The sequence below is a fragment of the Alligator mississippiensis genome, chromosome 14 (assembly GCF_030867095.1).
Source record: "Alligator mississippiensis isolate rAllMis1 chromosome 14, rAllMis1, whole genome shotgun sequence".
In the NCBI taxonomy this organism is placed as follows: domain Eukaryota; kingdom Metazoa; phylum Chordata; order Crocodylia; family Alligatoridae; genus Alligator; species Alligator mississippiensis.
Window position 1 is genome coordinate 10,315,973 of NC_081837.1, and position 24,200 is coordinate 10,340,172.

Below are 24,200 nucleotides of genomic sequence, written 5' to 3' on the forward strand. Positions count from 1 at the left end.
TGCCTATCTTGCTGGGATCCTTTGACCTTAGCCGACTTCCTGCCCCTGGGGCAGGGGGCTGGACTCGATGATCTTGCGAGGTCCCTTCCAGCCCTAATGTCTATGAAATCTATGAAGCAAAGAAGCAAGACTGGAACATCAAAGCATCAGAAGAACTGAAAATTGAGAGCTGAAAAGAAACCAGCTCAAAAGGAGAAAGGCACGAAGCAGAAAATTGGGGGAGAAAGGTACAAAGCAGAAGACTGAAGAAGAAAAAACTAAAGGACTCGATGATCTATTGAGGTCCCTTCTGACCCTAACATCTATGAATCTATACAAACTCCTGGAAGCCCGCTTCAGGCTCAGTTCCAGGAGAAACTCCTTCATGGTCAGGGTGTCCAGACTGGAATAAACTCACTCCAGCGGTGGTGCAGTCACCTACCCTGGAAATCTTCTAAAGGAGACTGGACAATCACCTTGATGGGGTCACTTGACCCCAATTGTCTTTTCCTGCCTAGTGTAGGGGGGCTGGACCCAATGATCTACAAGGTCCCTTCCAGCCCCAACGATCTATGAATCCATGAACTTGCGTCAGATTTACTGCAGTGCTTCTTGCTAAATCACCATGGGCAACAAGTTTGCTCTCTGTGCAAAACTTCCTTTTGTTCTCTTTCAAAATGTAAATAACAGATGCAAGAGGTTTATTTAAGTAAGTAAGTGCAGCTATTAAGGCAGCAAATTCCATCTCCTGTAAGTATTTTGAATTGAACACTTGCAAGCGCAGGATAAATCGGTTACTCTGGCTTGGAGGAGAGCAAATGATTAGTGTCCTGTGTACATGCTTTCAGATCAAGAGGAGACCGCAAAAATGAAGACCGCTTTTTTAGAGACAGGAAAAATGACAGATTCTCTTTAAAAAAAGAAATACAGAATCTGATTATACTCTTAACATAAATAGATTTATTTTTTGTTTACCATAAATAGATTATTTTGTGGCTCGGATGCTACAGCGACCACATTTTCATAGATTTCATAGACATTAGGGCTGGAAGGGACCTTGCAAGATCATCGAGTCCAGCCCCCTGCCCCAGGGGCAGGAAGTCAGCTAGGGTTAAAGGATCCCAGCAGGTTAAGCATTCAAACGTTTCTTGAATGAGTCCAGAGTAGGTGCCTGCACCGCTTCTGAAGGGAGTCTATTCCAGGTCTTGGGGGCTCAGACAGTAAAGATTTTTTTTCTTATATCTAGCCTGAAACGGTCTTGGAGGAGTTTGACCATTGGTCCTTGTTTTCCTTCGGGGCGCTCTGGTGAACAGACCTTCTCCCAGATCCTGATGTACACCCCTTATATACTTATAGGCTGCCACCAGGTCCCCCCCTGAGCCTATGCTTTTCCAGGCTGAAGAGTCCCATGGCTCTCAGACTGTCTTCATAAGGCTTGTTCTCTTGTCCTCTGATTACGCACGTGACTCTCCTCTGGACTCACTCAAGTTTCTCCTCATCCTTCTTGAATTGTGGAGCCCAGAATTGGATGCAGTACTCCAGCTGCGGCCTCACCAAGGCCGAGTACAACGGGAGGATGACATCCTGAGATTTACTTGACAAGCATCTATGGATGCAAGCCAGAGTTTTGTTGCTTTACCAGCTGCGACATCACATTGGTGGCTAATGTTCATGTTGTGGTCAGTCATGACTCCCAAGTCTCTTTCAGCAGTGGTGCTAGCAAGCGTAGTGCTGCTGAACCTATAAGTATGCTGTGGGTTTTTTCCCCCCGAGGTGGAGTACCTTACATTTATTGGTATTGAACATCATCAGGTTTGTATTCACCCACTTACTAAATTTGTCCAAGTCAGCCTAGATCGCTAGCCTGTCCTCAGGTGTGGATGCTATGCCCCAAAGTTTAGTGTCATCGGTGAATTTAGCCAGTGCACTTCTGACAGCCATGTCCACATCGTTGATAAAGATGTTAAAGAGAACCGGTCCAAGGACAGAGTCTTGGGGGATGCCACTGGTCATGGAGTGCCATAATGATTCGCTACCATTGACCATTTTTTCCTACCCTCTAGGCCAAAAGATGTCTAATCATTCAATACAGCTTCTTCCATGGTTCTGCATAAGACACCTTATTTGTCCTTTCTTATGTATCAGATGCTGAGTTAATGCAGCAACATAAGTACATAATGCACTTCATGCTCCATAGGAAGACAAAAGGTAGTACCCTGGCATCACAGCATGTGGTCCAAGAACCAGAATTTGCCCACTTACTATTTAGTGGTGAATGGATCTACTCTGAGCGTAAGGTACAGAGGACAGAGTGAAGTGTTACGTTACAGATTTTGGAGAAAAGGCTGTTTGTTCAGGATTTAATAGTTACTTAAAAGACCATTTTATCTCTTCCTTGTATGAAACTTTTTTTAGTAACATTAATATTTTATTGTCCATGTGTCTTGATGAGTGAAGATGGATTTTTTTTTATTGGATTTAAAAGCCCATTTATGTTCATGGACAAGTTCTTTATATAGCGAGCCTTTCAAGGGAAGTTTTGATGAATTACAAAGATGCTGGTAGAATTGCCAATGAAATGCTCTACTTCCATCTTAATAGCATTTTTGAGCAAACTGTAAAAGAAAGGAAACAGAGGTTGGAGCAGACTTTCTTCCCTTGCTGAGAGTCTGCTTCAGTTACCAGATGGTAGAATTTGGCCCTAAATGGCTTTAATAATCTGTATTACCTGATTCCTGGAAGTGATGACAAGCTCTGAATTCTTGGTTGTTCTGAACCAGCTCTGAGTGCCTAAAGATATTTTTTGGAGTACAAATGAAATACATGCATGTCTTTAGGCACATTCAGGTGGCTGCCATATTTGGGAAGATCTTAAAGTCGGGGTCTTAAGAAAAATTGTTTGACCCTTATTCATTTTTAAAAAATGTATTTACTTGAATACAAGACAAGATTCCCCCCCAAATTAGCATGGAGGAAATACGCCCCTCATCTTGTAATTGCATACGATGAAATCTCACTAAATACATTGTCTATCATTGAACTGCTGCCAAAAGCAGCATGTGCTTAGCAATGGAAACCAACTATGAAGTTGATTAAATGCAGCCAACACTGAGCATGACTATAGAACACATGGCCCAGATTGGATAAACCTGCTGATATTTTTTTTTGTGTGGCCTTTAAACAAATAAACCAAATAACCAGGCAGTTGTTCCCCCAGGAGGGAATGAGCACTGGGCCTGGAGATACTGCAGTATCAGGCTGGTGCTTGGAGAAGCTGGAGCAAGCTCTAACACTGTACCCTGGTGCCAAGTGCTGATAGGAACCTACCCCCCCCCCCCCTTTTTTTTTTTTAATTAAAATCAAAATCTTCTCCTCCCCATGTTAAAAACAAAACAGTTTATATCACTTTACATAAAATATTTCCCCAAACAAACATAGAATCTCCTCATTTATATCCTTTGACATCTACCGTTTCATCCATCTATGCACTTCTTATCCTCTGGCATCATTTACCTCTTCTTTACATACAGCATCAACAAGGTGCATTCCCCCACGATATATCCATTTTAAACGATCAACATTGCCTTTTATTCCACATCATATTAACATTTCTATACCGGTTCTCATATAACCACCCAACTGGCTTCCCTTACCACCCGCATCTCTTCAGGTGGCATTACCTGTCATGCTGTCATCAGTCTCCTCCCAACCCATTCTGTTATTTCCCTTCTTCCTCCTCTCTCCACTCAGAATTTTCCCTGAACAGCTCTCCCCAGTCTCTTAATTTCCAATTGTTAGTCACATTCATTGCTCCCAGCTCCTCCTCATCTCTTTCAACATATGCTTACGGTTCACGTGTGGCTAGCTGCACGCGTTCTCATGGTGTGAAGAAGTCTCCATCTGCATAACCTCTCCCTTACCAGTAGTACTTTTTACGCCACCATCCATGCGATTCCTGCATGTTCCCTCTTAGTGTGTGCTTCCCACGTCCCCTTCTCCACTTCGGCTGACTCACTCTCTGTCAGGTTCTCCACTTCTGTTATTCTTCCTCTGTCCCTTATATTCCTTTCAAGGCTTTTACTATTTTCCCATTTCTTTGGGTTCCTTTCTAACAATGCGTATGGTACCATGAACTTCCCCACTCTTGGGGTCCAAACCTAAGGCGATTTCCATCCCTCCTTCCCTCTTTCCCATGTCTTCAACACTTTGACGGCTAAATACCTGCAAAAGTCCGCTGTTTTCCCTTCCCCTTTTACCCCCGCCATCCACGTTCTGCTAATGAATGTTGTGTAAATAAACACCTCTCAAGTTTGGCATTCCCCATCCTCCTGCTTGTTTCCCCTTGTGTATCTCTAGTCTCACCATCCACTCCCTTTTCTTGCCCCGGAAAAAGGTGCACAGTTCTCTTTGTGTCTTTCTTGCTTGTTGTCACATTGAAGAAAATGCAATTTCTACATGGAGGATCACTGGTAATAATGCTGTCTTTATCAGTTCCCCTTTACCTTGTTCGGACAGCGTTCTCTGTCTCCAGAGGACTGTTATCAGCCGTATCTTGGCGATTTATCTTTTCCCAGGCCTTGTTGCCTTTCGTGTCCATCTGTATTTGTGGAATCTTCATTACTTCTGTTTGTAGCTGCAAACCTCAGTCTTCCAGCCCACCCCAGTTCCCTAGTCCCGTTACCATGCTCTTCTTTTTATTAATTTTTGACCCTGCCGCTTTGCCATAGTCCGTCACGTGTTTTTTTTTTTTGTACCCGATCAATCAACAATTTGTGTTGTCCTACTACTCTGATGCTGTCTATGATATAGCATGCACTTAATTTCTTCTTTACTAGGGTTTTTAACTTCTGTAATCAGCTTGTCTCTTCTTAGTTTCTGGGCCAGCGGCTGTATGACACATATGGAAAGCCCCGCTGATAATAGTCAGCCTTGTCTTACTTCAGGTTGTATCTCAAAGTCCTGGCTCAAGTCACCTTTTATCAATATCTGGCTCTTGGCTGTGTCATACAGTAACGGTATTGCCTGGATCATCCTATTTCCTAATTCCATTTTTCTTAAGACCACGAGCATGAACCCATGCTCTACTCAGTCATATGCTTTTTCCAAATCTATATTCATAACCACCGTGTTTCTCTTTGTCTTGTACATCTACCAGCGTGTCCCTTATTAACCATAATGCCTCTGCAATCCTTCTCCCTGGTATGGCACATGTCTGGTCCTCATGAATTAGATCCTTTACGTTGCCTCTCATTTTTGGGCTAACACTTTCATGAAGATCGTATAATCTGCATTTAGCAATGTAATTGGTCACCAGTTCTCTAGTTTTTCTTTCTCTCCTTTTATAAAGATAAGGACTGTGACTTCCGCAAACCTTTAGTCTCTTTTGCCTTGCTCCCAGATTCTATTAAATAATTCTACCAGGTCTTTGCCTAAAATTTCTCATAAAATTCACTTGGTAATCTATCTTGGCCTGGTGTTTTCCCTCTCCTCAACTTTCTCATTGCTTTATATACCTCCCTCTGGGTGATTTCTCTCTCCATCTCTACTCTTCCTCCTTTGTTTCTTCTTTGTACAGTTTGTCTCTTCTTCTGTTCCTCTTACCTTGCTGGCATAGGTGGTCAGACATCTTTTATATAGGTGCCCTTCCTTGTTACATACTGTACATTTTATTTTCTCCTGGCAGTCTCTATCCCTGTGGCCTGTCCCATTGCATCTGTAGCAGTGGGTTTATGTGCAATATGCTGCTGTGTGCCCCTCTTCTCCACATTGGCTGCATATTTTGGATTGCCCATAATACCCTCTGTGGGGCCCTAGCTGGATGATTGATGGCAGGTACCTCGTCCCTCCTCGGTTGAATTCATCACTCTTGAGGGTTGCCTTCACTCTCCAAGTTCTGTACTTATCTAAGACTCTCTTCACTGTCTCTACTCTTTGTATTCTTTGTTCCACCCATCTTCTTTATGGCTTGTGTGTCACCTCTGAATACATCTTTACTATTATGACACTCTCCCGTGATTGCTCCCTGGCGAGGAACTTAATCCCCCTGGGCTTTGTCATCTTGTTTTTCCTTGTACTAGTCCCAGAACTCCTCATAGCCCTCTCTCCCCCAGAAAGTGAATTGCCATGCTCTTCAATTTTCGCCTGTCAGCATGCTTGTCAATTGCTCTGGCCTTATGTTCAGTGTCTCAAATAATATTTTTTCCCTAAAGGCATATTTGGCCACATATGTATTCCTTTGTGCCTCTCTGTCAGTTAGGACCGTCCTCACTCTGAGCTGTGGGTCCCCACCATAGTTGCTGTGTTTCTTCCCCATCTTTCTCTCTTTCCACCTCCACATCTCTTACTGGTTGTTGCTGTCTCTTGTCTTCTTCCCTGGGTTGCTTTGGTCCTTTAGTTTTTTCTTCTTCAGTCTTCTGCTTTGTACCTTTCTCCCCCAATTTTCTGCTTCGTGCCTTTCTCCTTTTGAGCTGGTTTCTTTTCAGCTCTCAATTTTCAGTTCTTCTGATGCTTTGATGTTCCAGTCTTGCTTCTTTGCTTCATAGATTTCATAGACATTAGGGCTGGAAGGGACCTCGCAAGATCATCGAGTCCAGCCCCCTGCCCCAGGGGCAGGAAGTCGGCTAAGGTCAAAGGATCCCAGCAAGATAGGCATCCAAATGTTTCTTGAAAGAGCCCAGAGTAGGTGCTTAAACCACCTTTGGAGGGAGTCTATTCCAGGTCTTGGGGGCTCAGATAGTAAAGAAGTCTTCCTTATGTCCAGCCTAAAATGGTCTTGGAGGAGCTTGTGACTGTTTGACCTTGTCATCCCTTGAGGCGTTCTGGTGAACAGGCATTCGCCCAGATCCTGTTAGCCCCTTATATACTTATAGGCTGCCACCAGGTCACCACTGAGCCTGTGCTTTTCCAGACTGAAGAGTCCCATGGCTCTCAGCCTCTTATCATAAGGCCTGTTCTCTTGCCCTCTGATCATAGATTCATAGATGTTAGGGTCGGAAGGGACCTCAATAGATCATCAAGTCCGACCCCCTGCATAAGAGTGCTGGGTCTAAATGACCCCAGCTAGATACTCGTCTAACCTCCTCTTGAAGACCCCCAGGGTAGGGGAGAGCACCACCTCCCTTGGGAGCCCGTTCCAGACCTTGGCCACTCGAACTGTGAAGAAGTTCTTCCTAATGTCCAGTCTAAATCTGCTCTCTGCTAGCTTGTGGCCATTGTTTCTTGTAACCCCCGGGGGCGCCTTGGTGAATAAATCCTCACCAATTCCCTTCTGTGCCCCCGTGATGAACTTATAGGCAGCCACAAGGTCGCCTCTCAACCTTCTCTTGCGGAGGCTGAAAAGGTCCAGTTTCTCTAGTCTCTCCTCGTAGGGCTTGGTCTGCAGGCCCTTGACCATACGAGTTGCCCTTCGCTGTACCCTCTCCAGGTTATCCGCATCCTTCTTGAAGTGTGGCGCCCAGAATTGCACGCAGTACTTCAACTGCGGTCTGACCAACGCCCTATAGAGGGGAAGTATCACCTCCCTGGACCTATTTGTCATGCATCTGCTGATGCACGATAAAGTGCCATTGGCTTTTCTGATGGCTTCGTCACATTGCCGGCTCATGTTCATCTTGGAGTCCACTAGGACTCCAAGATCCCTTTCCACCTCCGTGCCACCCAGCAGGTCATTCCCTAGGCTGTAGGTGTGCTGGACATTTTTCCTCCCTAGGTGCAGCACTTTGCATTTCTCCTTGTTGAACTGCATCCTGTTGTTTTCTGCCCACTTGTCCAACCTATCCAGGTCTGCCTGCAGCTGTTCCCTGCCCTCCGGCGTGTCCACTTCTCCCCATAGCTTTGTGTCATCTGCAAACTTGGACAGAGTACATTTCACTGCCACGTCCAAGTCGCTGATGAAGACATTAAAGAGTATCGGTCCGAGGACCGAACCCTGCGGGACCCCACTGCCCACACCCTTCCAGGTCGAGACTGACCCATCTACCACGACTCTTTGGGTGTGACCCTCTAGCCAATTCGCCACCCACCGGACTGTGCAGTCATCCACATCACAGCCTCTTAATTTGTTCACCAGTATGGGGTGGGATACCGTATCGAAGGCCTTCCTGAAGTCCAGGTATACGACATCCACCCCTCCTCCTGTGTCCAGGCGTTTCGTAACCTGGTCATAGAAAGAGACTAGGTTGGTCAGGCACGATCTGCCCGCCACAAACCCATGCTGGTTTCCCCTCAGCATAATTTGTCCTGCCGGGCTCTCACAAATGTGAGCCTTGATAATTTTTTCAAATACTTTACCAAGGATGGAGGTGAGACTGACCGGCCTATAGTTGCCCGGGTCCTCCTTCCTCCCCTTTTTGAAAATGGGGACCACGTTAGCCCTTTTCCAGTCCTCCGGGACTTGGCCTGTGTGCCACGAGCATTCGAATATTCCCGCCAGTGGCTCTGCAATGACGTCGGCCAGTGCCTTCAGCACCCTGGGATGGAGCCCATCCGGGCCTGCCGACTTAAAGGCATCCAGTTCTTCCAAGTGACTCTGCACCACCTCAGGATCTACGCATGGAAGTCTGGCGCCTTGCTGCTGCCTCTCTACAACCCCAGTGAGAGACTTGTCGTGCCCCTCGCTTAGGAACACTGAGGCAAAGAACTCGTTGAGGAGTTCAGCCTTGTCCCCTCTATCTGTCACCAATTGCTTCTGCCCATTTAGCAGGGGTCCTATTCCTCCCTGGGCCTTCCTTTTACTCCCTATGTGTGTGGTTCTTCTGTGGACTCCCTCAAGCTTTTCCACATTCTTTTTGAATTGTGGAGCCCAGAACTGGATTCAGTTCTCCAGCTGCAGCTTCCCCAAGACTTGCTTTCCACCATTTCCCAGTCTCCCAAGTCTTCTACTTTTTCCATCAGCTCTCTGCTTCTTTCTTTTTCTGATGTGGCAGATTCCATCCCAGTCATCTGGAGCTTCTCTGTTGCTTTTTTTTTTTTTCCTCCCTAGCTCCACCACTCCTGGTCTCTCTCTCACCCTGGGAAAACCACTGCCAGGATCATGTTAGTCCAACCCATCTGAATAAGACATATGGTAGGGCCCATTAAGTGCAGTACCTGTCACTGCCTACTCTTTTCCAAGTCATGGTGAGCTACAACATTGCATACAGTTTACCCAGAATCCCTCTGTCACCCCCTTTCTCAGCCTGGCACATTTGATTAGTGTGGCCCTGCCCTCCATGAGGTAAAGCTGGACCAGGTTGCCCTGTGCCTCTTCTGAGTACAGATTTTTGGACTTGTGACAAGAACACCCAGTTGCAGTTATGATTGGGGGCTAGTTAGCATATGGATCCTTTGTGGGGGGTGTATCTTGAATACACACATATACTGAGCAATTCTGAGCTGTGGGGTCACCATAGCTTGAAATGATGTTGACTCTGGTGTGGTCCAGCTCAGTGAACTCTGTGGTAAATCATGAACCTTTTGACTAATATCATGCATAGTTTGATTGCTTCTTGGTGTTTTGCCTAAGATCAAGTGAGACTGGGGGTGTTTGAACCCCAAGGCCTCTAGATCTGGGGCTTGCACATAGGATGCCTACCTGGATTTGGGGAATATCCGAAGCTGCAGACTGATGGATCTGGGAGGCAGGATACTTGCTGGATGGTAGAGTCGCACAGACTTGACAACTAAGCTCTGCTTAGTTGAGTTTTGGAACTTGAGTGTTGGGCTTTGCCCAATTGAATCTGGAACTGATTTGGCCTTTAAAATGGAATATGCATTTAAAAAATAGTTTGTACTACATATAAGTAGGTGCCAAAGTGCTGCTCAGAGTGTGTTTATGGAGTACCTGTGCTAAAGCTTGCAGCAGTTTCAATAAGAGGCAACATGCATCAATTCTGTGCATGGGTACTATATGCAAATTGCTACAGCCATGCTTAATTTCAAGGTTATTGTTTTCAAATTTGCTCCTTGCGTCCTTGTGCTCAGGGAGAGCAGGGTCTGACAGTTAGGACAGGGGGGAAGGGGCTGCCAGGGGAAAAAAATTGAAGGGAAGCAGAAAGGAAAGGGCTAGCTGCGCCTCCTGATTTATTTTCCCTGTTGTAGCAGTGGGAAGGGGACACATTCAAGACAGGCCTCCAATAATTCAATTCTATACCTGGAAAATTGTAGCAAATTTATAAATTTTTCATATATAGAATGTAATTTGGGGTGGGGCTCATTTTATAATCAGGGTCATCTTCTATTTGAGTAAATATGGCAGTAACAGGGATGGGCTGAAACTGGAACAATTTGAGCTTTTTAGTGTTTTAGTCAAAGATACCTGGATGTGACAGCTTTACTCTTACAGAATCAAAATGGCCTCTGTTTTTGACCACCACTTGTTTGTAGGTTTGTGACTATTTCAAAAATAACACCATATATAACTGACATGCAACGAGTCCCATCAACTATCAAAGTCATTCTTATACTCTCAAGCCTCTGTGTGCAGAAGTGGAACTACAGATGGTTGTAAAATTTTAGAAGTAACACCTGTACATCAAAGGACTCTCAATTTTTTTATTTATTGCTACCTTTTAACTTCTGTTAATGTATGCTGTCCCTTTCTTCATTTCTAACGAGACTTAATGGGACTAACTATATTTGTAGCACTGGATTTCTTAGCATTCAATTTTCAGGATATGCTCTTGGTGAAAATAGTATGCCTAAAATGAATTGGGAGGCCTGTCATAACAGTTTTTTTAGAGAAAATATCGTTTCCTTTCAAAAGGATTTACTTGATTCTTTGTAGACAGTGAAGAAGCTGTGTTTTGTCTATCTAAACTTTTTCTGGTTTGGATTGTCATTGGATTATTCACTAACCTGTACTAAAGATTTGTGAAGTGCTGTTGGAGCAGCTGTTACATTTTACCTGTGAAATGGCCGCATTTTAGTGGGCAGACAGTGGTGTTATTCCTACAGATTATTACCAGTTTATATGGTACGTGGAGATGATGAAAATCTGTATGGCTGGGATTTTGTGTGCCCAAATCCCATTAATGTTTTTGAGGTACAAATGCTGAACTCTGTTAGGTTCCTTTTAAAAATCTTCACCTTAATATTAGTTTTTAATTGTTAATTTCAACTTTATTTTGATTATAAAATTTAGGTGTAAAAAGTCTGTTGAATCAATGGCAGCGAATACTGGATGGTCATCAGTTTGACATGGGGTGGGAAAAGCCCTAGGTTTGCAAGGGAGGCAGGCTTCATTTTTGGAGCGCTGGCATAGTCTGTAGGTTTCTTAGTTCTGATGTGAAGTGGTTGGGAAATTTGCTGGCATTTCGATACTGCCTTTTCAGCTAAATAACCACAATTCATTGTCTTTAAACAGAAAGAACACGAACTCGACGAAAGAGCTGGCAAGATGGATCGATCTTTACGGACCATTGGGAAAAAGGAGGAGAGCGAACAGAGGGAGATGATAACGCCAGCTCTGAGAGATGCGCTTACAAAACAAGGTAAGTCCACCAAGATTGTATGTTGATCAGATTCAGAGTCTGGGGTTTAAAAGCTTTAGTAGATCTTATTTAATCAGAAAAGACACAACATAAGGATTTCAAAAGCTGAGCTGTCTCAACCCTGTGGTTAGTCAATTATTGGTAGCCTGTCAGGCCCTGGTAACTGGCTGTCTGATTGCCCTGACCCTGTCTTTTTGCAATTAAAAGTTTAATAAGGCTGGGCCTGAGACATTTTGAAGGTTGACGCGGGCCTATCAGTCCGAAGAATTTGGTAAAAATTGTCCTAAGCCCTTGACTGTGGTAGGTTTTATAAGGTCAGGAAATTGCAGGTATGAAAGAATCTGTGTTTAGGTGTCATAGCTTCAGAATGCAAAAATGGGACTCTCAAGCCAAGCAATGCAGGCCTAAAATCTTTAATTGGGCAGAACTTTAGCTGGCTTCACATTCAATAATGTATGAATAAGAATTTGGGAGTCTGAAGGCATCCGGTGTCTTGCTGAGCCTATTTATTACTGTTATGAATGAAAACTCCTTTGTGTACCAGTAGTTCTCGAAGGGCATTTTAAGTTGAGCCTGACATTGTACTTTTACATTTTTTGTCCGCTACTTTTCAATTTCATGCTCTGATTTTAGGGTTGACACTTTTCTCCAAAAGAGTCATTCAGATTAATCGTAATGATCCATGGGAGAAAAATGAGGCCATTTATTCTGTCAAGAACCACAGAGAATAATGTTAATGGACTTAATGCCACTTAAAAAAAAAAAAAAGAAAAAAGGCATGCTTGAACATGCGTAAAAGTGCCAGATTAGCAACTCTGCAGACAAAAGGCCTCAGTTCACAGGACAGGTATGGTCTGGGTAGTAGCAGCAGAAACTTCCCCCGGTTGTTCTACTGATTGAGCTAAAAGGCTCATCGGAGAGGAGTTCAGGCCTTGTTTTTCAGTATGACTAGGTAGTTTTCTGTGCAATTAGGGGTCTCTCTCCTGAGTCTCTACAAAGCAGTGCCTACTGTGATATGGAGACCTGACTTAGCCAGACCTGAGATTCTAAACTTGCTTTATGCGAATCAAACATCTGTGGGATGGTAACACTTGCAGCCACCAAGATCTTCATCAAGCCTCAGCCTACTTGTCTGAAAGGGAGCAGCTGCATGTTCTAGCAAAAGGGGTGGGCAAAGTCCATCCCATGGGTCATATTGGACCTATGGCGGACTGTGTTTCCCAGCAGCCCCTATCCATGCTGCTCCGGCCAGTCTCCCTGGAGATCCCAGGAGCAGCAGGACCATGACAATATGGGGCCATGATGCCCTGCCAGTGCCGCTCCAGGCTGGGACCTGTGGAGACCCTGGGAGCATGAGGCTGTCATGGCCCCGCGCTGTCACAGTCCCACTGCTCCTAGGATCTCTGTGGAGATTGGCTGGAGTGGCACAGCCAGGGGCTGCTGGGAAATAATCTGGCACCTGTCTGGATCCACCATTTTACCCACCCCTGTTCTAGCCATGTCCTCTCAGGCATGCATTTTATCTTATCTAGCATCACTGTAAATGGAGCTATATATGATGCTTAGTTAGGCATACAAGAATCCAGCAAAGGTGGCTTCAGAAATGAGCTTCTTGGACACTGATCTGTTGTATTTCCATGCCTGTGCCCATCTCACTACTTGCTGAAGTCTTTGGAAGCCTTGAATCTCTCCCAGATGGCAGGGTAGAGCCCCCCTTTTGTGATTTGGTCCTAAAAGCCACCGCACTGTAACATGCTCTGACGAAATCTGCAGTGCTATTATATTTTTTCACTGCTGTTCCTATAGTGAAACATATGTAATAGTGTCCTAGCCTTTGGGAAAGCTGGGAGATGGGATGTGTTGAATTAGCCAGGACAGAATTGTATGGGGGAGCTGGAAGGATTGTGCCGTGTTGTGCATCCCCAAGATGGCAGGATGTGCATCATGGACTATAAGTTAGGAGTTCTTACTGTTCCCACAGCTGAAAGTGAGTCCAGGAGAGCACATTGTGCATCAAGCAGTGCAGTAGCTGGTTCCTTCCTAAGTGATTTCTGGGCTCATGAGAAGGAAAAGCATTTTGTTATTGTCTGGGCCTGGGGGTGCATAGAGGCATCTAATGTCTTCTAGTTTACACACAAACCTTTAAAGATAGGAAGTGCTAGAAATATCGTTTACCATGTCATGGTTTTTGAGATGCCTCTGAGAGTAGAAAGAAGAGGGTCAGCATCCTGCAGCGTGGGACCTTCATCATATTTTATGGAAATAATTTACATATTTTTGAGACTGCAGCGATGCAGATATAACTTACATTTTTTGCTGAGGCTTTGATCTGCTTTAATCTGGATTGTTTTTGTGGCTCTAACAAGAAGGAGTCTGTTGGGTGGTACATAAAAAGCACCCCTTCACTATCAAAACTGCGCACAGAGTTCTTTTTTTTTTTTTATGCTGTCAGTCTTAAACACAAGACTTCATTGCCAAGAAACTTCTTTAATGTCTCAGATCACAAGAATTTACTCTTCTGGTGTTAAATTCCATTTTGTAAGTACATAGTTCGTTTGCTTTTGTTCTCTTCTGTCATTCTGGATATCCAGTCAACTGAAGAAATTCAACATTTGTGAATCTGCAGGCTTCAAAGAGTTAATGCTAACAAGCATCTGCTTAGTTAAAACTGCTTCCTATTGAAATAAACTTACCCAGTGAATAATGTGGTAGTCACAGAAACCTTTATTGGTGCATGTTGTTATGAAGGGAGATAATCTAATTTCTGTTTTCACGTCTATGAAGATCCTCCTGAGATCACACCATTAGGCCCTATTTACATGATAAAAATTTGGTAAAAGAAGAAATGGATTTGAAAGATGATATAATTTATTTAGCAGTAACTGGTTGATATGGGTTGAACTTCTGTTTCTTATCCAGATTACCCCTGAGGGCATAATTAGCTTGCATAGGTAAAAACTAAGGCTGGTGCTTGCAGAGGAAAGCTGCTCCTTTAAAATTTTAGTTGCATCACATGAATTTGCCTTTGAGCAGTGTCTCTTTGGACTATCTTAACAATCACTCATTTTATTTTTATTCACCTTCAGGCAAATTTATCTTGTTTAGCTGAGGCGAACTGAATATCGATTAAACAGTTGGGCTTTATTTTAGCATTGGTGTTGTGCGTCAGTAGCACTTAGCCTTACTCCTGGGTTGCGTGGGGCCTTGTAGTTGTCTATTTATAAACACGTTTATTAAAGGCGCTCTTCAGTAGTGTCTTTTGTAGTCGATTTTGCATTGTTGGGAAATGTTAATTCCTTTCTCTTTTCTTAGTGTCAAATCTTGCATAAAGTACAAATGCAGGGTAGGCTGTTGAGTGCTTTCAAATGACAAATGTATCTAGAGAGAGACAAGGTATGACAATTGAAGCAGCTGGCTGTGTTTATTACATTTACCGTGATACCATGCTGCAGTGTTAGCCTTATAGGAGATTTCATCTGTTTAGGCGGACAACATGTAAATAAGATGGAAATGGAAACAAAACCTTTGATGTTGCATTGTTTGCCTGAGCAAACGTATATAGCTACAGCTAAGATGTGGCTTGCATTCTAATTTGTCTTCTGCTGTTGCTTGTATTCTTCCCCCCCAATCCCCCCACCCTCCTCCCTTCCCAAAAACTGCACCGAGACTTTTCGGGCTTGACCCAAAGATGAAACGTTGTTTGTAGTAAGATTTGCCTCCAAGCACTTCTAAGTGCCAGGAGCTGACTGTAGTCGAGGAGGAAAACTTAAGTCTTGCTCTGGCTTCAGAGGGGCCCCTGGATTGTCTCTTCCAAATCTACCCGCGTGTTATTCATCAGCACCAGATAGGATTAATTTACTGAGGGTGAAGCAAAAGGTAACCTTCATTTTGCTGTGCTTCAGTGTTAGCATGTCTAGGGCAGAAACCACTATTCTCTTCTGGTTTGCTAAATCGTTTGTAGAATTTTAACTCCTTTCCGATTGGCCAAATCCTTGACTGGTGATGGGAAAAGTCACAGAGAACATACCATGCCAAGCAGGCTCCAAGATGAAGGCTGGTAGTGAGGGAAAAATCAGGATGTTACCAGTAGACTGCTTTGTCTTGAATAACTTCCATGTGCAATATGAGACCCTGGAGGGCCAATTCTACAGTGGCTCTTGGGCAGTATTACTGCACTTCATGGGACTTGCATGGCTCTTTCAGGCATGCTAATGCAAAATAAAGGAAGGATGAGAACCAACACCTAGGGAGAGTCTAAACAGTCTAGATGACTTTCCATGTTGCCGTTATTAATTCAATTCCCGTGGATACAATAGCGTGCTCTTTTCCTTTTTCATTTTAAACAATAATTTTTTTTGCTTTTTGTATGTGTTATGGCATGAATTTAACATAGCATGGCTGAGCTGATGTTACTTAGATGCTTAATCCGGTCAGCTGCACCAAATTTCTTCTGTTGGCTTCTCCAACTAAATCTGGAACAAGCTTACCCAAATCCAGTGGAGCTGGTCTTGGTTTTTACCAATCTAAATGAGAGCAGAATATAGTGCTGTATTGTCCAGAATAGTCTCATTTTCATGGGCTTGATTACTCAACCTTGATTTTTTTTTCCCCCCCCCCATTTAATTAAGACCATAATTTCCTGTTTGTTAACTGAACTGTAATGGAAATACCAAATATTTTTAACAACAGTGCATGTATTTTCTCTCATGCTGTTCTTTAAAGAATCATCATGATCTAGAAAATTGCTTTCTTATTTAATGGAAATTGAAACCCAAGAGGGAGCAATATTACAAGACAGCCCTGTATCAGAAATAGCACAGGCTGTTACGGTATGGTAAGATCTTCAGCACATTGACTTCCTAGTGGGAAGGCAATGTTGAGTACTTTGATCTGTGATTTTCAGAGTATATTGGACATGTGGGAGCTGACTTTTGGAAGAGCTCAGGGCCAGATTTTCAAGTGATCGGCACCCATCGCTGGCTCCACACTCTTTAAAAGTGCTCAGCAGCTCTTGTTGTTCATTCTTATAGCTGGATTTCCTTCAGTACCCAGTGTTCAGAGCTGTTTTGACAATCTGGACTCTACTGTGGATGCTTAGCCCTTCTGGAAATCCTAACTATACGTGCCAGAAGCTATATGTGCTGTGAAAATAATACAGTCCCGAGCCTGACATTGGTTGGCTTAGAAAGCGCGAAGCATTGCTAAGGAGGTTATAGGCTTAGGGCTGTATGGTTTGGGGATGGTAGATGTAGGTAAAGCCCTTGAACGGCAGGGGGCACTAGCAGCCTGTCAGCTGCATTAAGTCTTAGTGACACCAGCCCAGCTAACTGAACTATGTGTTGGAGAAGGACAGAATTCAAATGTTGGTTATGGAAATATTGAATATCGGTGGTGAAAATCTAAATAAAATCAAATAAAATAATTCCTGCTTGAATGCCTGGCAGAATAAATGGAGTGACTTATACCATGAGGCATTGCATCTGCTAAACATACTTGCTATTCCTTGCAACATTTGTGCATGAGTAAATAAATAGACTATATACAGCTCAAGAAAGAAGATACTAAAAGTGCTGAGACTGAATAGGACCATAGGCCGGAAGCTGGAAGAGCTCATGGAAAGGTGACTGCAATGCTAATGTGCTAGTGCAGAAGTAGCTGCTTTGCAGGAATAGAGCTAGAGAGTAATAACCTAGGTGGTGTGCTTATTTGTGGGCCTGATTTTTTTTTTTCTCCTTTTGCCTACAGCAGTGGAAGACAATGAAGGGACTCTTCTATAAAAGTAGGGGCAGGGAGAACTGGATTCTCTGCACTTATATGTTAGGTGTGTCCATTTTTCCAGGTTTTTGGAGGGGCTGGGGATGGGTCTTTGAAGTTAAGACTGTTAGAGACAAAATACAAGTTATAGACAGGCAAGGATGAAATTGTGTGTGCTTCCCCATTAATATTGCTTTCCCAGACAATAAGATGATGGGGTGCTTTTTAAAATAAATTTTAACTAATTCCTAGGGGTAAGAGTGAATGTGCCCTGTTTGTGAGATCGTGGGGGCAGGGGGAACAACCCACTTGCCTGCCCCAAAATCCTGCCTCACCTTTCCAGCACTTTTTTTTTGTTTGCTTTTTTTTTTTAAAGTACCAGGAGGCTGGGCTGGGTGGGGAATGGGGCTGAGCAGGGCAGCCATGGGGGCTTCTCCCGCTGCTCCCCCAGCTGTGCTGGGCGTGGACTGCACTGAGCAGACTTGGGTGTTGGCTCAGCGACAGCCTGCTGTCATCCCACATGCAGATCCGGGGGCTCGTGCCCCCTGGGAGGGCTGCGGGGTTATGCTAGACTCCTTCCGGGTGGTGCAGGCCCCTAGATCTGTGCGTGGGATGACGGCGGGCTGACATCGCTCCCCCAGAGCAGTGGGGTTGGAAGGGACCTTGGGGACAGATTGCAGACGCTGGCCAGCTACAGATGTCAGTATCAGAGCAGTCCTTCTGCCCCTCTTCCCCCTCCCTCTTCTTAGTTTCTGTTTCCCTGCAAGCCTGGCTCCGAAACATCCAAAATATATACAATAGCTTAAAATGAAGTCTTACTCTTGTATATTGTGAAGGGCATGGGGGGTGGGTATAGGTATGGGGATGGCTGTGGGTGTGTGGGGGGAGGATAGGCGTGAGGGGTATGGGTGTGGGGTAAGGGAGTTTTTGAGGGGTGTGTGGATATGTGGGGTGTGGGTGGCTTTGGGGTTTGTGGGAGGATGTGTATGGGGGAGCGTGGCTGGGTGTGTGAGGGGTGTGGATGTGGGGGTCTACGTGTATGGCAGTATGGGGGGTATAGGTACATATATAAGTGCAAAGGTATGGTGGGGTGTGCATGTGGGACTTAAGCTATGAACACACACACACACACCCCTCCTGGTCCTGGGGTACTGGCACCGGCCCCGTGCTCCTGCAGTCCAGTGATGCAGCTGGGGGCCACGTGGTGCTGGAGGCTGGCTGGCATGCAGGGAAGCAGTGAAAGCGGCGGCAGGCAGAGGCTTCTGGTTGGGGGCTGAGCAGGCACAACTGGGCTGGGCCGGCCTTGCTGCTCTGTCCTGCCACTGGCTTCCCCTGGGTCCTACTGCCCCTGGCTCCTGTCATCTTTGACAGCCAGCCAGGAGCAAATAAATATAAATTTTTTAGGGGCCCCAAGGGCCGGATGCAGCCCACAGGCTGTATTTTGCCTGCCCCTGTGGTAGCTCATTAGTTGGGTTCTATCTGAAAATCTGGCTGTGATATTAGACTCTGGTTCAATTATTGGAACAGACTGTTACCCAACATTTATCACTTTTAGCATTATTATTAGACTACACCCATTTCTCTCAGAAGCTGACTTGAAGGCTGTAATTCATGCCTGTTAACACACATTTGATTAGAGAAATTCATGGATGTTTGGCAGGTTCTATCTTATTCAGAATGCATCATTCAGAGTAGGCTGATGTGGTAAACACATCCCTGCTTTTGAAGTTCTTGCACTGTTCATAAGGATTTTTTGTTGCCTTCTGATCCTGTTCATGATTAAGATATTTTAGGGGCTTGACTTCTATGAATACTGGGTCGTTGAAGAATTAATCAGACCATTCATGCAGTGATATTCCAAGGCACAATCCACCAAGTTGTGCTTAGAGAATACTATCCGGAAAGCAAGTTTTTTTTTTTTTAATTATCTGGAATATACAGTAAAAGCTGCGCTATCCGACATCTTACAAGCCGGCATGCTCCACTAACCAGCATGCCAGCTTGTAAGATAAAGTGAAACTGGAAGTACCTACCCACCACGGTACTTTGGGTTTCTCCAAGTCCCCATGGACTGGGGCAAAGCAGCTTGCGGTGCCGAGCCCCCACAGCCCAGGGGCATAACAGGCTGCGCAGGGCCATGCAAGGCCCGCCTCCCTGTCCCATGGGGCAGAGGGATGGGTGGCGATGCCTCGGGAGGGGCAGAGGGACACCCCAGACGTGGCAGGAGAAGTGGTGGCCGGGGCCGCTCAATTAACCGGGATATTTTGTTATCTGGCATCCCCCATTCCTGGGGGATGCCGGATAGCAGAGCTTTTACTGTACTGAAAGTACAGGCTTAAGCTTGTTGCTTATGTGTTGGGTGTCTTTAAAAAGTAAGAAATGTATAATTTCTTTGCTATCACCCAGGAACTGATAATAAAGACAATTGACTACATTAGCCATGTTCTTGGGAATATTGTCAGCATAAACTCAGTTAAAAAGACCCCAGGAGTTGGATCTGAGACTCCCATTGTAAACCAATTTTTTGAGTGCTTTAGGCTAAGAAAGACTTGCCATAGAGCCAAGGAAGGGTAGTAGTGAAGGTCATGTGGCAGGACTGATGCAAGAGGTGAGCTGGCTTGTTACCCATGGTGTCTTTTTAAACATATACAATTTGGTGTCGTTACAAATTATACTCAGTATTTCTTGCACAATTTTTTGTATTCCCTTCCTCTGAGTAACTTAAGCTGGTTTGCTGCCCGTGTTGATGGATAATGGGCTTTATTGAAATTTCAGTGTGTGTTTTCTTAATTAAAATAGCCATACATAGACTATTTAAATATAGTCAGTCTGTGCAGAGAGGAGTTTTACTTGGCTTAGGACTCTGCAAATACTTAGCAGGTCCTGAATTCACTAGGATGGCTGTATGGGTAACTCCTGCCAAACTTTCCATACAATCTACCCAACTGGTAAAGAGCTTGGCTTGCTAGCTGCTTAAATTGCTTATAAGCTGCTCTGCAGATCTGTATAATATTTCTTCCAATCCCCAAAGCTCTGATTCCTGGCAGAGGCTATCTGGATGAGTCAGACCCTTTTCATTGCTAAAATTGGCTGAGGACCTCCAGCCCCTTTTGGTATTGAGCCAAGTTATAAGAGTTGATGAAGGTGTGGGATTCTCTTAGTCTTCTTGGGAGGATTGTGGATGCTCACACAAGGTAGAAATTGTCCTGTGTAGTCCTTTCCTTGAGAAATAAGCTTTGTGGAGGTTAGACCTCAGAGTTTCATCACCTGTCACAATTTCTCATTGTTTCATTACCTTGCACTGCTCAATAGGGGATTCAGGCAGGTGGATTTTGCCTTCAATTTATTTTTAATATAATTTCTATCTTAAAAGGCAATAATGTTAAGACATACTGACGTTCAGGGTTATAGTCTGGGAGAAGAGAAGTCTCGCATAAATACTGCTGATGAACTACAAGCAACTCCTGAATAAGTAACAGCTTCTAATAGAAACATGGAGCACAGGAGTCACATTGATAGATCCGGCTCAGAACTTTTGGCTGAAGGAAGAGCATGTGGCATTGTATTGACACAAGTTGTTTAATACGAATTAAAAAAAACAACCACGCAACATTTGGGGAGCTCTCAGTTGAAATCAGATCCTGGACACAAGAGATTGCTTCTGCCCCAGAGACCTCGAAGGTGGAGGGAAAGCAGAGGTACAGAAAGGCAAAGTGATTTGTCCAAAGTCAAGCAGTGGGTTAATGCAAGAATGAGGAGTAGAACCCAGGTCTTGGACTCCCCGGATCAGGCTGGCTTCCTGGCATTGTGCACTTTGGGAGAAAAATCTCTTCCAAATTTTAAATTTTTTGTTGGTGTTTAAACAGGACCAACACACCTGATTTTTCGTTTTGTTTTGTTTTGTTTCTTCCCCATGTAAGATACAGGTGTTACCCTCAGCTGTGCAAGATGGTATAGGTCCATTAAATTTAATCAGCCTGGCCCATAGATATCTTGACCATCAGTAGTTGATTCTCTCTCATTAACTTTTGCTTAACTTTGAATACAGCATTGTAAGGCTGCTCCTTTGTGGGGCTGAGAGTTGTGGGGCTTTGTGAGAGAGTTGTGGGCTCCTTTGTGGGGCTTTGTGGGGCTGTTGTCCCATTCAACTCAATGGGAGTGGTCCCATTGAGTTGAATAGGAGGGATAGCTGCTCAATTACTGACAGGAGTAGCCCTTAATGAGTGTTATGCATGTTGTATGGGCTTTTCTACTCGTGCAGTTTTAGCTTGCAGATCCATCCAACTCAAATGCCACCCTCATTTAATACTAACTGTCACACTGGCTTGATCTCATTGGGGTTACAGAGGTGGCTAAATGGGGCAGAGATCCATTTGCCCTCACCATCTAGTTGTAATGCAGAGTGTCCAACAACTTCGTAAGTAAAGCCTGGAATGTAAAAACAAAAATTCTTCTCTTCCCCAGGGTTGGCAGAGGTTGGTTCTTTGTGCCGACTGGCAGGTTTTTAGGTTCAGCTCATGCCGTTTGGCAAGGAGGACTTGGTTCATAGATTTTCATTTGAATGAAGAGCAGAAATAGAAACATCTGCTGGAACTAGCAATGAAAAACTCACTAGCTGAGGTGACCATTCAGGTTTAGGTATGCCCAATCTGCCTTACTTAGTAAACATCCTGGCTCATGGTGTGAATGGTACCTAGTGGGTTTTTCAGATCCTTTTCATGCATCTTCTAATTTTGGAGGCGATTTTTATTGTGCAGGCATCTGGGTATTTAAGCACATTTCAAAGAGGGAAATTTAGGGTAATACTAGTATTCAGTGCGTAATGAGCATGACCACTGCACTTGGCAGCACAGCTTGGGAAGGAGGTGAGCAGCCAACTTCAGTAAAAGAACAAGTTAGGGGCTATTTAGAAAAGCTGGACATATACAAATCCATGGGGCCGGATGGGATTCACCTGAGGGTGCTGAGGGAGTTGGCTGATGAGATTGCAGAGCCACTGGCCATGATTTTTGAAAACTTATGGCAATCAAGAGGGTTCCTAGATGACTAGAAAAGGGCAAATGTAGTGCCCATCTTTAAGAAAGGGAAAAAGGAGGATCCAGGGAATTACAGACCAATCAGCCTCACCTTATTTGCTGGAAAAGTTGGGGAGCAGGTCCTAAAGGAATCCATTTATAAGCACTTGGAGAAGGAGCAGTTGATTAGGAAGCATCAGCATGGATTCACCAAGGGCAAGTCATGCCTGACCAACCTGATTGCCTTCTATGATATGACTGGTTCTGTGGATGTGGGGAGGCCAGTGAATGTGGTATATCTTGACTTTATCAAGGCTTTTGATATGGTCTCCCAGCCCCCACTTTGCCATCCCAATCAAGGAGCAGGGGCTGGGAGACCCTTATCTCTCAGTGTCAGCTGTGTGACAGTGAAGCCAGTGCTGGAAGATCCTTATTACAGGCTCCCCAGGCTGTTCACTACCCAGCTCGCTACCCAAAACTGAGCAGGGAACAGGCTCTCCAGCCCCCACTCTGTGGGCTGGGGACTGTCCTGGTCAGGGGTAGGTCCTAGTCCCATGCCCCGATTGGTTGATTGAGGTGCGGGGCTTAGAAAGAGCTGTGGGGAAGGTGAGGGGGAGATGAGCAGGTCCCAGTCCCCATCCCGTGCCTTGATCCACTGATAGCGTAGCTAACAGCGAGCTAACTCCCCTGTAGCTCTTTCCCCTACCCCTGATTAGGAAGCTGGGGCCAGGAGCATCCTGTTGCCAGGGCAGGGGGACATTGCTGCCTGCTGCCAGCACAGGGACACCTCCAAGGGCAGGATGTAGTATCCCAGCCCCAGCCAGGAGCAATGACTCCCTGCCAACCCCAGGGCTGGCAACCAGGGGGGACCTAGAGCTCCCCTGGTGGTGGCAGTGGCCCATTATAGGGCCTCAAGAAGTGGGAGCTGTTTGCTGCCATTAGCAGCAAATCTACTTCTGCTTTCCTGCACATGTGGACGCCTACCTGGGAGCGTTTACTTGTGTAAACCACTCCTGGATCTAATGCATGTGCAGACACACCCAGAGAGACATAGACAAATTGGAGGACTGGACCAAAAGAAATCTCATGAGGTTCACTAAGGACACATGCAAAGTCCTGCACTTAGGACCGAACAATCCCATGCACTGGTACAGGCTGGGGGCTGACTGGCTAAGTAGCAGGTCTGCAGAAAAGGACCTGGGGGTTAAAGTGGACAATAAGCTGAATATGAGCCAACACTGTGCCCTTGTCAAGAAGGCTAATGGCATACTGGGCTGAATTGGTAGGAGTGTTGCCAGCAGATCAAGGGAAGTGATAATTTGCCTGTATTCAGTACTGGTGGACCACATCTGGAGTACTGTGTTTAGCTCTGGGTCCCCATTACAGAAATGATGTGGACAAATTGGAGAGAGTCCAGTGGAGGGCATTGAAAATGGTTAGGGTGCTGGGGCACATGACTAATGAAGAGAGGATGGATGAATTGGGCTTATTTAGTCTGGAGAAGAGAAGACTGAGAGGGGATTTAATAGCAGCCTTTAAGTACCTGAAGGGGATTCCAAAGAGGATGGGACTGGACTGTTCTCAGTGGTGGCAGATGACAGAACAAGGAGCAATGGTCTCAAGTTGCAGCAAGAGAAGTTCTGTTAGATATTAGAAAGAAGTTTCTCATTAGGAGGGTAGTAAAACACTGGAACAGTTTACCCCGAGAAGCTGTGGAGTCTCCATCCTTGGAAAGTTTTAAGACCTGGCTAGATAAAGCCTTGCCTGGGATGATCTAGTTGGGGTTGGTCCTGCTTTGACTAGGGTGTTGGACTACATGACCTCCTGAGATCCCTTCCAACCCTAATTTACTATGATTCTGTGATCATCTAATTAATCCTCTCAGCCCAATAAATTTAATAGAAAGTATATCAGTACTGCTGTGATATTGGGAAGCTGTCTCAAATGTACATTGTACACAGAATGTCAAGTTGGATTCTGACCG

The 24,200-nt window shown here is 44.8% G+C and overlaps 1 protein-coding gene across 4 annotated transcripts in view; it reads left to right on the top strand.

Annotated features, from left to right (window-relative positions):
• The window catches only part of LOC102576049 (S-adenosyl-L-methionine-dependent tRNA 4-demethylwyosine synthase TYW1), a 137,413-nt gene that overhangs the window by 21,684 nt on the left and 91,529 nt on the right, over positions 1–24,200 (top strand). For all 4 annotated transcript variants that reach the window (XR_009456485.1, XR_009456484.1, XM_059717103.1 and 1 more), the window contains exon 8: positions 11,321–11,447. Coding sequence is in view for 2 of the 4 variants with exons in the window: in XM_059717103.1 (XP_059573086.1) it covers positions 11,321–11,447 (127 nt within the window). In the remaining 2 variants the exon portion in view is untranslated. The remainder of the gene's footprint in view (positions 1–11,320; positions 11,448–24,200) is intronic.